The sequence below is a fragment of the Argopecten irradians genome, chromosome 6 (assembly GCF_041381155.1).
Source record: "Argopecten irradians isolate NY chromosome 6, Ai_NY, whole genome shotgun sequence".
Taxonomy (NCBI): domain Eukaryota; kingdom Metazoa; phylum Mollusca; class Bivalvia; order Pectinida; family Pectinidae; genus Argopecten; species Argopecten irradians.
In genome coordinates, this window is record NC_091139.1 from 6,041,935 (window position 1) to 6,058,159 (window position 16,225).

At 33.8% G+C, this 16,225-nt stretch overlaps 1 protein-coding gene across 1 annotated transcript; it reads right to left on the reverse strand.

The window, feature by feature from the left end:
* Positions 1-9,741: 9,741 nt before the first annotated feature.
* Positions 9,742-15,136, reverse strand: LOC138326166 (NXPE family member 3-like). The gene is made up of 4 exons (XM_069272294.1): positions 15,006-15,136; positions 12,188-12,853; positions 10,885-10,934; positions 9,742-10,649 (listed from the first exon to the last, which is right to left on the reverse strand). The coding sequence occupies exons 1-4, from the start codon at positions 15,134-15,136 to the stop codon at positions 9,856-9,858; spliced, it is 1,641 nt and encodes a 546-aa protein (XP_069128395.1). The 3' UTR covers positions 9,742-9,855.
* Positions 15,137-16,225: the final 1,089 nt, after the last annotated feature.

A 16,225-nucleotide genomic window follows, 5' to 3' on the forward strand; every position in this document is an offset into this window, starting at 1 on the left:
CGGAATCAACACCGTAGTGATAAAGACCTTCCAAGTGAATTTTTGCATCGGGGGGAACAGGGACATAAAAAGTTAATTTTCTCAAAAAGTAAGAAAAATAAAATACATTAATTTTGCTGGAACACTAAAAAATCATTCTGATTTCGGAACAGTTAGAGTCATGAATATACCTCTAACAGTATTTTTATTATTATTAGTATATATTATGTAAGTAATTATTAACGTACAGATCTCTATCATCACACCGTTTCAGACAACATCTCATTACGCGTCACGTGATGATCTTTCGGATTGACCAATCAAATTACTACTTCCAAATTTTTTGATAGAGGCAATATAGCTTGCAAGAGCTGTGCGAATCATTTTCGTGTATGTAGTCATATTGACCAATGAGAACAGAATACATATATGTGTGTACAGTCGTGACGAAGTGTCTTTTTCAGTTGGTGTACATAGGTGGAGAAAATGCAATCGCACTGAGGAACGCGGAGTATCAAGGAACGTGACTGTAACGGGATGGTGTCAGATTCTCTATAGAAACTGAGCGATTATAAGAATCTGTATTTTAATATGGTTATAAAAGTAAAAAAAATACAAACAAAAATAAGAATGATAAGTCATTGTCAATATAAATACATAATGAGACTTCAAAAACATCATGTAGGATAAAACTTTCCAGTAGAGTATATTGATTGAGGTATGTTCATAATTAATGTCAATGTCTGCTTCTGAATCACCATTTGAACCTTAAACAAGACGAAGCCAGTGTGTTTCATTTCCCATGACTACTACTATACTAATTAAAACACAGCATAAATCCTTGTGTTCTTGTTATGTTATATTTCATGGAATGTATCCATAACTATAAGTCTATAAGTGACCCGTAGCCGTTTATATTAAGATTTTGGACTGCTGCCCGGTTTATATGTGATCAGTTAAAGTTATATGTGCCGTAACTGGGCGATAATTTTGACATGCTATTTTTTCATCATTAATTTATTAAAAACCATAAGGTTTGATGAATAAAGCTGTAAAAACCATTCAAATGGCTTCAGATGACTTATAAACGTTAGTTATAACACAGAAATTTTGTACTGAAAAATTGTTGTTTTTATGCCTTAAATATGTTAAAATGAAAACATGCCTGCAGAAGTCACTTCATAATTACTAAAAAACATTGTAAAAATGTGTAATGAAATTGTAGACCACAATTTTGCTTCATGGTCTCACCGTATGTACTCATTTCACTTCACTATTAATGTAAATAAATGATTTTTGGCAGTATTGCCAAAATAATTTTCAGCTCTTATTTGTACATGTAAAATTAAAACCTATGCATTGAAAGCACTGTAATTTTCAAAAATTCGGTAATTTTTGGTGATGAATAACATATTAAAAACTCATCTTGATTCGTGAGTATGAAAAATACGGCTCATATAACTTTAAAGGTATCAGCACAGCTCGAAGTTTCAAGGCATAAACAATCTCAGAAAACAATTTCAGAAGAGTCTCAAAACACTTCTGTAAGAAATCTGTATTTTGAACAACGTACACATATCATTCATAGAAAATATTGGCAATATTCAGAATTTCAAGCTGAATGTATTAATTCCCTCTTTGAAAAAAAAACTTTCTTAAATGCACCAAGCACCGTTTTCGATGGTAATTATAATATTCTTTTAGGGATGAAAGTACACTGTCCCTTGCTGTACAGCAGCACGTACATATATACAACAGTGGCCATTTCGATTTCAACACTTTTTCCACATTCACTCTTAAATTATACCAGCTACAGCTATTAAAGAATAGTTAGAGTATATTCCTGTAAATCCCAACTTCGCTAGCTAAGGGTATAAGCCGATACTCTACTTTTAAATCCCAACTTCGCTAGCCAAGGGTATAAGCCGATATTCTACTTTTAAAAGTAGAGTATCGGCTTCTACCCTTGGCTAGCGAAGTTGGTAAATCCAATGGACATAATTCACGTATTCACAATCCAGTTTGATTTAAATACTTTATTTTGGCCAGTTTCTTTCAGGGGAAGCAAAGCTGATGTTTGTTTTACCCAATTCATTGCGTGAGCATTTTTTCATTTTGTTTTACACACAATACAATGAGGCAAGATTATAAAATTTATTGTTTTATTACAACTGAAACATCCATCTAATTCAAAAGCAATTAAATCCTACCATGAGATGTACAAATTAAACCCTACAACCTAAACTATGAATAAATAACCTAACATGTGACTTCTTTGGAGTTACTCGTATGACTGCAAACATACTAGTTATATAGGTAGACTTCTACCCTTATTTTAATTTGTTAATTAACCTTATTTACCAGGGATGACCCAGTTTATCAGTTTATCCTTTAGAAATATTGCAGGTAGACTTCTACCATGAATTTGGGGTGACCTTAATTACCATGGGCAGACCCATCTGGTATCAAGTCAATTTTCCTACTGGGGACCTTATTTACCGGGGGCGTCACCACCGGTATCAGGTTATGAATTTTTTCTACCAGGGACAATTAACCTTATTTACCAGGGGTAACACCTCAGCCAGTATCAAGTTAAATCCTCTGGTTTAATTGATAGATCTTATATACAGGTATAACTTTTATTCCTTTATTCCAGGGACAACCTTATTTACCAGGGGTACAACTTCAACCGGTAACTGACCAGAGCCTAGCTACTAAGTACCTGGTATTCCCGTCTCCTAAAGTCTTGCCCAATCCTTATAGACTGCCTGGTCATGTGACTAATCAGCTAGATCCTCTAAACCCTTTATAATCTAAACTATGCACACGCCCCCACCCTGACCCCCACCCCACATGCATGACTCCACTCCCTTTCTACCATCACTGCCCTTCCTTGTCCAGACCCTATAGAAATTAATTATAGCCCCAGGCTGAATAACATTCCCCTGTAAACTCTCCTGTCCAGAACATACTAATGACATCATCCCTGACTGTTTTGATCTCAAATAAACCTCCTGTCAAACTCTCCTAACTAAACAAAGCTATGTCTTATCTGACACCCTCATCCAATTCTATTTTCCGACCCCCTCCTCTTCCCCATGTGTCTGCATTAATGCCCTGATTACAACATAAGGCAAACATGTACAGTACAACATGTAAATCACAAGTTACAGAACAAATATTAATATAGGTGAAAAGTATATATTGTATTGTATATCAACAAAAATTAAACAAATTTACATTTTGTCAGATATGCAAGAAAACACTAACTCTGGTTTAATTGATAGATCTTATATATAGGTATAACTTTTATTTTAGGGACAATCTTATTTACCAGGGGTACCACCTCAACCGGTATCAAGTTTAAATCCTCTGAGTACCTTTTCATTTCAGAAAATTATTTAATTGATCTATCAATTATCTTAATTGGGGGTAAAATTGTTGTTTGCAACCATTTGATTGCCTTGTAACCAGTTGTTTGTAATTCTTAAGTAACTCCAAACATATTAACATATGTTAATTAGTATCTTCAGAAAACATATTACAATAAAATATAATCAAAGGTAAGTAATCTACAAAACAACATACATTATAGGAGCAGACATTGGGGTGGTGGAAGTGCTGGTAGACTCTGTTCAAAGAATTATGAAACTGACCAGAGCCTAGCTACTAAGTACCTGGTATTCCCGTCTCCTAAAGTCTTTCCCAATCCTTATAGACTGACTGGTCATGTGACTAATCAGCTAGATCCTCTAAACCCTTTATAATCTAAACTATACACACGCCCCCACCCTGACCCCCCACCCCACATGCATGACTCCACTCCCTTTCTACCATCACTGCCCTTCCTTGTCCAGACCCTATAGAAATTAATTATAGCCCCAGGCTGAATAACATTCCCCTGTAAACTCTCCTGTCCAGAACATACTAATGACATCATCCCTGACTGTTTTGATCTCAAATAAACCTCCTGTCAAACTCTCCTAACTAAACAAAGCTATGTCTTATCTGACACCCTCATCCAATTCTATTTTCCGACCCCCTCCTCTTCCCCATGTGTCTGCATTAATGCCCTGATTACAACATAAGGCAAACATGTACAGTACAACATGTAAATCACAAGTTATAGAACAAATATTAATATAGGTGAAAAAGTATATATTGTATTGTGTATCAACAAAAATTAAACAAATTTACATTTTGTCAGATATGCAAGAAAACACTTTATTACACATTGCAAATCCCTTTTAGTTTCTAGATACAAAGTATCACTTAATCATGTAATCACCAGTATAGACGTTATCCTGGTAGAACAAGGCTATGTCCATCCTTTAAGACATTTTAGAAATGAACAATTTTCGTTATTGAGGGATGCACTAAGGGTATTTCAACTTACTAGGTTTGTATGTGATGAATACATTGGTATTGTTAACTGCACGTATAAACATGTGAGTGAAAATGTCCATGCTTCACATGTTACTGGCATGACATGTGATAAATAGAATGCACATACCTGCTTTATTTTTTTGTAATTCTTTTATTTTTCCAAAGTGTCATTTCATCAACACAGTAAATAAATATATGATATTTACACGCAATCATACATACTTCCTCACCATTATTTTCAATTCTGTAATCATTACTACACTTTTAATTCAATTTACTCACTGTGACATTCTCTCTCTCAATCATACTGGGTTTAAGATAAAAACAAAAAAAAAAAAAAACAAAAAACAGAAAAAAAGACCATAGAAGATATGTATATAAAATAGTTTGAAAAATATTTGGGGAAAAAACAGGAAAGAAAAAAATATATAAAGAGTTGTATTTATATATATATGGTGCATTTATATATTATGAGGACAAGGATATATACAAAAAGAGCATCCATTCCAAGACACATACATACACTCACACAAACTTTCATTATCTTACACACCAAACACACATTAACACAGAGAAGAAGCAGAAGAGGAAAAGAAGAAGATGTGAGATGAAAAAAAGAACTACAAGTGTAGGATTATTTCTTTAAGCTAAAATTAATTAAAAAAAGTTGTGAAATTATTGAGAAACTGGATGGTAGGTAAAGTAACAGTATGTTTATTATAAAACCATATATAACTATATTTTAGAAGCAAATATTATTATTTCCTTCTATTCATAATTAAACTGTATTAATTATATATGTTGCCATGTCGGAAACTGGGGTTTACACAAGAATTTTATTTAAATTTCATGAAAAAAAATTGCATGTACACATTCGAATGGGGAAACTATTTATTTCTTCTATATACACACATTGCCTTCAAATGCTTACAATCTGTATTAATTTATTCCATTTTTTCCATTCAGCTAAGAATTTAGTTTTTTTCTTTCTCCGTTTTGTTATTGACGCTATATTTTTGAACTTTATAATGATCATAAATGCAATATAGTAGAGAATTAATATTTAATGATTTGTGTTGGCATCTACATCCGTAGAATCATATATGTATTAATGAATTGCATAAAATCATTTAGATATCCAAAAAACATGTTTTTTAATTCAGTCTAAATGGAATAAATAAAGCATACAATAATCTGTCAAATCGTTCGAGAAGGTTTTGAACTTGATCACATTCCCAAAACAAATGTATAATAGATTCCCTCTCTGAGTTACACAGATTACAAAAAATATTGTTTAGCAATTTAACAGAAAGGAGTCTGCTAAGGTATAAGGCAACATATGCCCCGCCTTTCAGTCGCCGCGATAGCCAATGAGAGGTCTTGTTACTTAATCCGCTGGGTACCTCACAGCATCATACAATGAAAGCGACATTATCAACACCTGTTGTATTTTGACAGTAAACGGTGTTTTCATTACATGACTACACAAATAATTGTTATATCCATACAAGACGTGCGAAATTGACATGTTGAAAACGTTATAACTTTAATGCTTGGATTTACCCAAGCTCAACGACATTTATTTATCTATGATAAATTTTCAAATATATTCTATACAGTCGGAAATTGCTTACTTTAGAAAGTATGCTTTTAAATATGGTTTGCGAATGATTTCATGTTTACTTTGTTAAAGGGCCCTACATATAGTTATACCACGGTCATTTAAAGTATATTGTTTCTGTACTCGGTATTTAAAGTTGTGCCTATATACAAGGGATACTATGGGCGTTAACGTCCGATGGTTCTTTCAATTGATTATATTATGTTTTGTTTCAACATCTTTCATCTTCATTTTCTCAAATATGTCTAGATCTAAACGGTTTGTATTTAACATATTTCTCTTTCTTACCAATTTACCTTTTTTTACTTTTTACTCAATAGTTTCTGCAATCAAACTAATTCTGAAAAATCTCAAATGTGATGTCTAATTGTATCTGAAAATTCGACTGACGAAGTGAATTATTGATTCATAGTTGTCCATTATTGATGAGTATTATCAACTTTAATGAATATGAACTCGCAATTGACAAGATATCAAGTTATGTTTTAATTGGGATTTCTTTAAACATAACTGGAAGCTTGGTAATGCTACAAATTGATAAATATATTATTTTTTACATGATACACACACTAAGCTATACCATTTGATACTATCCAGATAATAACTTGTACGTACAAGATACTATCCAGATAATAACTTGTACGTACAAGATACTATCCAGATAATAACTTGTACGTACAAGATACTAACTTGAACGTACAAGATAATAACTTGTACGTACAAGACACTATCCATATAACAACTTGTAAGTACCAGATACTATCCATATAATAACTTGTACGTACAAGACACTATCCAGATAATAACTTGTACGTACAAGACACTATCCAGATAATAACTTGTACGTACAAGACACTATCCAGATAATAACTTGTACGTACAAGACACTATCCAGATAATAACTTGTACGTACAAGACACTATCCAGATAATAACTTGTACGTACAAGATACTAACTTGAACGTACAAGATAATAACTTTTACGTACAAGATACTATCCAGATAATAACTTGTACGTACAAGACACTATCCAGATAATAACTTGTACGTACAAGACACTATCCAGATAATAACTTGTACGTACAAGATACTATCCAGATAATAACTTGTACGTACAAGACACTATCCAGATAATAACTTGTACGTACAAGACACTATCCAGATAATAACTTGTACGTACAAGACACTATCCAGATAATAACTTGTACGTACAAGACACTATCCAGATAATAACTTGTACGTACAAAACTATCCAGATACGTAAAAACTTGTACGTACCAAGAACTATCCAGATAATAACTTGTACGTACAAGAACTATCCAGATAATAACTTGTACGTACAAGATACTATCCAGATAATAACTTGTACGTACAAGAACTATCCAGATAATAACTTGTACGTACAAGATACTATCCAGATAATAACTTGTACGTACAAGATACTATCCAGATAATAACTTGTACGTACAAGATACTATCCAGATATAACAACTTTGTACAAGTACTATCAGATAAAACTATCCAGATATCATATAACAACTTGTAAGTACAAGATACTATCCAGATAATAACTTGTACGTACAAGATACTATCCAGATAATAACTTGTACGTACAAGACACTATCCAGATAATAACTTGTAAGTACCAGATACTATCCAGATAAAAACTTGTACGTACAAGATACTATCCAGATAATAATTTGTACGTACAAGATACTATCCAGATAATAACTTGTACGTACAAGACACTATCCAGATAATAACTTGTACGTACAAGATACTATCCAGATAATAACTTGTACGTACAAGATACTATCCATATAACAACTTGTACGTACAAGATACTATCCATATAACAACTTGTAAGTACAAGATACTATCCATATAACAACTTGTACGTACAAGATACTATCCAGATAATAACTTGTACGTACAAGATACTATCCATATCATAACTTGTACGTACAAGATACTATCCAGATAATCACTTCTACGTACAAGACACTATCCATATAACAACTTGTACGTACACGATACTATCCAGATAATAACTTGTACGTACAAGACACTATCCATATCATAACTTCTACGTACAAGATACTATCCATATAATCACTTCTACGTACAAGATACTATCCATATCATAACTTGTACGTACAAGATACTATCCAGATAATCACTTCTACGTACAAGATACTATCCAGATAATAACTTGTAAGTACAAGATACTATCCATATAACAACTTGTACGTACAAGATACTATCCATATAATAACTTGTAAGTACAAGATACTATCCAGATAATCACTTCTACGTACAAGATACTATCCAGATAATAACTTGTACGTACAAGATACTATCCATATAATAACTTGTACGTACAAGACACTATCCATATAATAACTTGTACGTACAAGACACTATCCATATAACAACTTGTACGTACAAGATACTATCCAGATAATAACTTGTACGTACAAGATACTATCCAGATAATAACTTGTACGTACAAGATACTATCCAGATAATAACTTGTACGTACAAGATACTATCCATATAATAACTTGTACGTACAAGATACTATCCAGATATAATTTGTACGTACAAGATACTATCCAGATAATAACTTCTACGTACAAGATACTATCCATATCATAACTTGTACGTACAAGATATTATCCATATAATAACTTGTACGTACAAGATACTATCCAGATAATAACTTGTACGTACAAGATACTAACTTGAACGTACAAGATAATAACTTGTACGTACAAGATACTATCCAGATAATAACTTGTACATACAAGATACTACCTTGAACGTACAAGATAATAACTTGTACGTACAAGATACTATCCAGATTGACGGCTATATTTACTCCTAGTTTTGAAATTTCTGTCGTCAACTACACAAAAAGTTCCCCAGGAGGTCGTTGATTCCGTCTCAATTATTAGCCTATAGCTTCTGACTGTATATATTTTAAAAAAGTAAGTTGAAAAAAATATTTTATACGATTCTGTTTACGTTTATATATTGATGCATGTTACTCGTAAATGGCAAATTAATCAAAATATAGACGTTATGACGTCATTTTTCAACAGATAGTTTTTAATCCCTCGATTGGTAGGTTGTAGGTGATGTTTGTGTTCCAATAGGGCATTTTTTGAAAGATCGTGCAGTTGCCGTGTTACCAAATTGAAGGTTCACATACTGGTTGTAAATTTATGATTAATTAAGGATTAACATGGATAATTTTTTTCATGTTATGGAGATATAATACAAAAATCTGAGTACTCTAAATAAAACGTAAAGCGATTTATGATGAGAGCGCACTCAGATTTTTGCGTTATATCTCCATAACATCAAACATATACTCAAATTAATCCTTATAATCAATTTACTAAAGTCTCTTTCATCATTACGCCGTTATCTCAGCCAATCAGAAGCGACGTTACAAATGGCGACATCCTTTTGTCCTTTATGGGTTGATAAAGTTAATTTTTAAGTAAATGAAAAGTTTCAGAGAAGAAGTCATTTATATGAATATAGCCAAATTGATAAATCAAGTTTACCATTTGTAAAGTTTTAAGATTGGAGGATTATAAGAAAGCTACTACTCAAATTTTGAAGAGCGGTTATGAAGTCGATTGTTGACGGACGAACAGTTGAAATCACATATTCATTGACAATAAGTTATAATGTGTCAAGGTTTATTAATTACTTTTTATTTCTAAATTTTATAATTGTCCTAAATGGTTTGAAAACTTTTCATAATCTAATTTCAAAACTGAAAAAAATTGTTTCAGTTAATTTGTATATTAAACAACTCGCCGTGTGTTTATCGTGTAATGACATTTGACGTTATACTCAGCAAATAAATGAAAAGAGGAAATTTAACATCATTTCGTTAAAGAATGGGAACGTAGGGTGTACGTTCTCATTTTCATTCCCTACAGTGGCATCCCATTGATCTATGAAATATACTTTGTCATGTGAATCTCTGAACTCCTCATACAATATTTGTTTGTAAACTCCACTGACATAATCAAACGGTTCGAGAAACTTTTCATATGTGAATGAGTGTGGCCCTTTAATGAAAATGTCTGAGTTTGGTGAACGCTCCAACAGCCGAAGTACAGCTTTTTTAGAACTGCGTATATGATCTCTGTATCGTTTGGGAGTCGTTCTTGTTAAATGTGCAAACCAATGTAATATAACGATGGAACTTTTATTCGAAGGCAGCTCGTCTATTCTTGAGGCTACTGATCGCATGTATTCTGTTTGCTGCTCATTGCTGTAAAATGGAAATTCATGAGGCGACCAATACAAAGAGATTCCGCTATTAGCATTTACGGCTTTAGAGAATGTATGCCATTTACGTCGTAGATTATGTATTTGCGATTGTTCAATCATTATTTTTAAGCGTAATAATTGGGCTAAAGGCGTAAACCAATTCCGTGTTGTAGAATCTCCCGTCAGGAGCACTGGACGGTTCCTCAAGCACTTCCGGTAGTGTTTGTACTCCCACTGGATGCGGGATTTACAGATTGAAGACTGCCATAGACCGTTGTAGAAGTAGCCTGTGGGGTTGGTTGTATGCCATGTGATCCTACTGCTGACATCACGACAAGAGTCTTGGAGATGCTGTGTAGAATCGACTCCTGAGAACAATATATATATATATATATATATATATATATATATATATATATATATATATGTTTGATTTGCCTCAACTTTAAAACAAAACATTACTTGAAATTCGTTGCTTGTTATCTTAGTTCAGGTTCCTGAAGAGATGATAGTTATATTTTATTTAGTAATGATATTTACAGATGGTTAAAAAATGCTAAAACTGAAATTAATAAATTGAAGCAATGATGAAAAAATACTTACTTTCCAAAATATTCAGCACGGCTACTGTTTTCTTTAAGTTCCTATAATTTCTGGAACAAATGAAGAACATTAGGGTAATGCACCACTCTTCTCTGATTCTTTCTACCTATAACTGATCATATAAAAGAGTAAAAACTAAATACTTCCTTTCTTTCAATATGCTAGTCCTGTCGGACAATTGGGTGACATGGAGCTCTTTATTTTGCATACGTGGACGAGGGTATATCAATCGTGTTGACGGAATATCATTGGACATATCTCAAAAGGTGTAATTGTTTAATGCTAAATATGGTGTTATGCACTTTTCTTCATCATAAATACAGGGTTGCGAAACACAATTTATAACATACTTTAAAGCTTGACCAAAACATTTCCACTTGGCAATAGATTATACTTATTCCTTTTAGACGTTTCTTCTCAGGGCTTTAAACCATTTCAAGCCATTGTCTTGCAATGACGTAGTCAGTCAAATGTGTGTAGTATTAATTACTTACTTTCATAAACCAATATTGTTTATGAATCACACCAACTTAATATCGTTGGTCCTGCCCATCAAGCCCCGATGAATTCAGCAAAACTGATTTCAAAATTGTGATACTCTGTCATGAAGGGAAGCTTGTTTGTGTTTGTTTTACATACTATCAACGAACAGCTGTATAAGCAATTAAGGATGTGAAAGGAAAACGAAAACCAGAGTTCCAGGAGAAAACCAACAACTACTAATATGACCACAGGTAAGTAACTGACAACTGTAAAACCGGGATGGGATTTGAACTCGAAACTCAGAGTTTAAAAGATACATTAGTGGTAACATGTTAGAAAATCTTAACACTCGGCCATCACGACCCCAAAAGGGAAATTGTCCCATGCTAAAGATTCGATTCGATGGACTCAGCAAAACCGCCCTCATAAGCTCCATTATATCTATGTTATATAGTAAAGGTTTCATTGAAAATGAAGGGGAAGTACTTTTCAGAAAAGTCGTTGAAATCAACAAACCGTTATACAATCTCGTCCAATGTGGATGATTCTAGCTGAATGTAGTAAAATCAGCGGATATAAAGAAGAAATTGTTGTGCGAATGAATATTATGTTGCTTCGATATTTGCAAGAATTTCAGGTCAAGACATTTTGGCAAGAAATTGACCAAGTCAACCTCCGATCCATATTTCTTGGCCTGCAATTCAGATTATTGCATTTTGCCCAATATGTAGATGATAAACTGCGATCCTCTATGGCTTTGGATTGATTCATATGTTGAAACATTACAGTTTACTCTACCCAAATAGGACAAATTACTAACCGAAAAAAGGATTCGTGTTTTTGATTGCATGCATAAATTCCCGATCCTTCGTAAATAAACCAGTCTTCACAGTTCAGGGATTCTGGTTTTCCACAGAAATAGGGCAAGTTGAAGTTTTTAGAGGTGAAGTTGCAATATTTTTGTACATCTGGAATATTTGGAACAACGCTACACGACGTGGTCTCATTCACGTTATGTCTTTTAAACACGGCTCTTTGAAATTCAAGCACTCCATATCTCTTAACAACATTCACATAAATCCCGATGTGCTCTTTTATATTTCCAATTGAAAACATTAGTTCTGGATTACCAGCCCAAATAGCTTTGACGAACCCGGTGTATGAACCATTTCCGTGGTCGATGACATATCCGGCGACCGAGGCCTTGAGAGTGGTTTCCCGGAGCCAGACTCTGAGCATGTCACCCCCTACTGTAGCACGTTCTCCTCGTCCATTGTACAACACTATATCAACTATAATCTCATCTCCAACTCTGAACTTTGTCCTCCGGACACTGACCAATGAGGTTGATATATTCACCAAGGAGGGATAATTATCGAAGTCGGTATATTGAAGAAAGTCATTTATTCTTTCAAGCGCCCTATTCGGGATGGTAAGATTTGAACCGTATTTGGAATTGACGACTCTGGTTCTAAGTTGATACAACCTGTAAAATGTCAAAACAAATCAATGATAAAATCATTAAAATACGAGTTAAGCCGTTATAATTGAAATGACGAATTAATACAAATTATAAAAATGTCCTTGAAACTATTTAATCTTGTAAACCCAAAACATTTCAGAAGAATCGCAATCGAATCAATCAATTATGAATGTATAATTTTGTATCTATCATAACTATATACCAAATCGTAACTGCATTAACTAGAATTGAATAGTCTGGTTTTCACAGGTTAAAGGGACAATTCACTCAGGCTAATTCTTTTACATAACCAAGAAGCAAAATATGGCATAAATGTATTGTTCTACATTTCTTATGAAACATATAACGTAAAACATTGACAAATTCCACGACATTGTTAAGTATTTTAATTAATATCGTTGAAACAACAAATCGTTGATCAATGCGACTAAGCAGGTACAATATGGACGCTGTACCCATACCCGAGCCAAAGTCACACACGTAAAATAAATAAACTACATAACCACTGAGAAGGGTATAAAATGATTTTAGGCAAGACAATTCACCTGATAAGGTAAAAACACTACTGTCAAACCGATTTGAGCAGTTCTAGATAAAAATTGCATTACTCGACGAGCAAGGATCAGGGTTCGGCATACAAGAAGTTCGACCACAATGTGTAATGGCGGACAGCGAGCGAGTTTGAACATCTACATACATGTCACAAACATGGGCTTTTCAGGCATATCACAGTAAAACCGACTGATCTAATTTCCATTAGAACTGGGTTTTTTCAATATGTAATGTTCCCTTAGACTGAATTGTCCCTTTAATGAACATCTCTACAATTTGATTTCTAGTTAGCTTTGAGTGTAGCTTTACACATGGACATCCATACAATTTGATTGCTTGGTATTTTTGAGCGTAGCTTTACAAATGGATATCGAAACATTTTGATTGGTAGGTATCTTTGAGTGAAGCTTTACAAATGAATACCCATACAATTTAATTGGTAGGTATATTTGAGTGTAGCTTAGACAGATATCCACACAATTTGATTAGTAGGTATATTTGAGTGTAGCTACATTGTAGACATAGGGGTATCAATACAATTTGATTGCTAGGTATCTTCGAGTGTAGCTTTACACATGAAAATCCATATAATATGATTGCTAGGTATCGTTGGGAGTGGTTTTATACATGGGTATCTATACAATTTGATTGCTAGGTATCTTCGAGTGTAGCTTTACACATGAAAATCCATATAATATGATTGCTAGGTATCGTTGGGAGTGGTTTTATACATGGGTATATATACAATTTGATTGCTAGGTATCGTTGGGAGTGGTTTTATACATGGGTATCTATACAATTTGATTGCTAGGTATCGTTGGGAGTGGTTTTATACATGGGTATCTATACAATTTGATTGCTGGTATCTTTATTAGTAGCTATACACATGTATATTCATATAATCTGATTGCACGGTATTCTTGCTTGTAGCTTTACACATGGATATCCACACAATCTGATTGCTCGGTATTCTTGCTTGTAGCTTTACACATGGATATTCAATTGATTGCTTGGTATCTTTATTGTAGCTTTACACATGGATATCCATACAATCTGATTGCACGGTATTCTTGCTTGTAGCTTTACACATGGATATCCACACAATCTGATTGCTCGGTATTCTTGCTTGTAGCTTTACACATGGATATCCACACAATCTGATTGCTCGGTATTCTGGTTGTATCTTTACACATGGATATCCGTACAATCTGATTGCTCGGTATTCTTGCTTGTATCTTTACACATGGATATCCGTACAATCTGATTGCACGGTATTCTTGCTTGTATCTTTACACATGGATATCCGTACAATCTGATTGCACGGTATTCTTGCTTGTAGCTTTACACATGGATATCCGTACAATCTGATTGCACGGTATTCTTGCTTGTATCTTTACACATGGATATCCGTACAATCTGATTGCTTGGTATTTTGCTTGTATCTTTACACATGGATATCCGTACAATCTGATTGCACGGTATTCTTGCTTGTAGCTTTACACATGGATATCCACACAATCTGATTGCTCGGTATTCTGGTTGTATCTTTACACATGGATATCCACACAATCTGATTGCTCGGTATTCTTCCTGGTATCTTTACGCATGGATATCCACACAATCTGATTGCTTGGTTACCCACACAATCTGATTGTTTGGTATTTTGGTTGTAGCTTTACACATGGATATCCGTACAATCTGATTGCTTGGTATTTTGGTTGTAGCTTTACACATGGATATCCACACAATCTGATTGTTTGGTATTTTTAGTGTAGCTTCACACGTGCTGTTTATTATGAATATATCAACTTGAAATCAGTAATCGTGTCTTCTAGATTCAAACCGATGTAATGGAAACAATTACGTACTGGTTTACGTTTACATCTGTTGCAGTTTCCTTATTGACAAAAAATCTCCGTGCTGGAACGAACATTGGCCAAAACAAACCTTTATGACTTTAAACAATTTATTGTGAAAACTCGGATTTAAATCAAATGTATGTCAGCAAATATTGATATTGTAATATATGGTTTCTGCAATTTCTTGTTTTGTACAATTAATATTTTTCAAACAGAGATTAAAATGTATTACTGTCGGAATATTCAGGACCCGGATGCATTTAACTTCACATCGCAATTTTTAGACCCGCACGTTAACGTGTATTGATATCTTTTTTTCCCCTTTTTTTCCCCTTTTTTGATAATGTTGAAGGAACAATTAAGTAAAGCTTGTTCTGTTACATAACCACGTAGCAACATATGGCATAAACGTAATGTTCTATATTTCCTATGAAACATATACACATAAAATATCGGAAAAAAACCCCGACATTGCGAAATTTTGTAGTTGAAATTCCAAATCGTATAGCAATACCGTTCAGCAAGTATAAAATGTACGCTGTACTCATACCCGAGCCAGTGTCAGGTAAGAAAAAAAACATATCACCACCGAGGAGTTGATGAAATTGTTTTTTAACAGGTGCATGCACATAATATGGTTACCCCTCCTCCCCCCTCCCCCCTCCCCCTCATTCTTTACTCCATCAATAAGGCCGGGTCAGAGTTCGGCAAACAAGACGTCCGACAACAACGTGTAATGGCGAACGGCGATCAAGTTTGAACATTTCCCACACATACACCATAGTGGGCTTTTCACCTGATACTATCTTGAGGGTACAAGATGATAACTTGTAAGTAGAAGATAATAACTTGTACGTTCAAGATACTATAAGTTGTACATACAAGATACTAACTTGTACGTACAAGATAAATAAAATTATACAGTGGCCCTAATACGCCGCTGTAAATTTCAGATTGGTTGCAA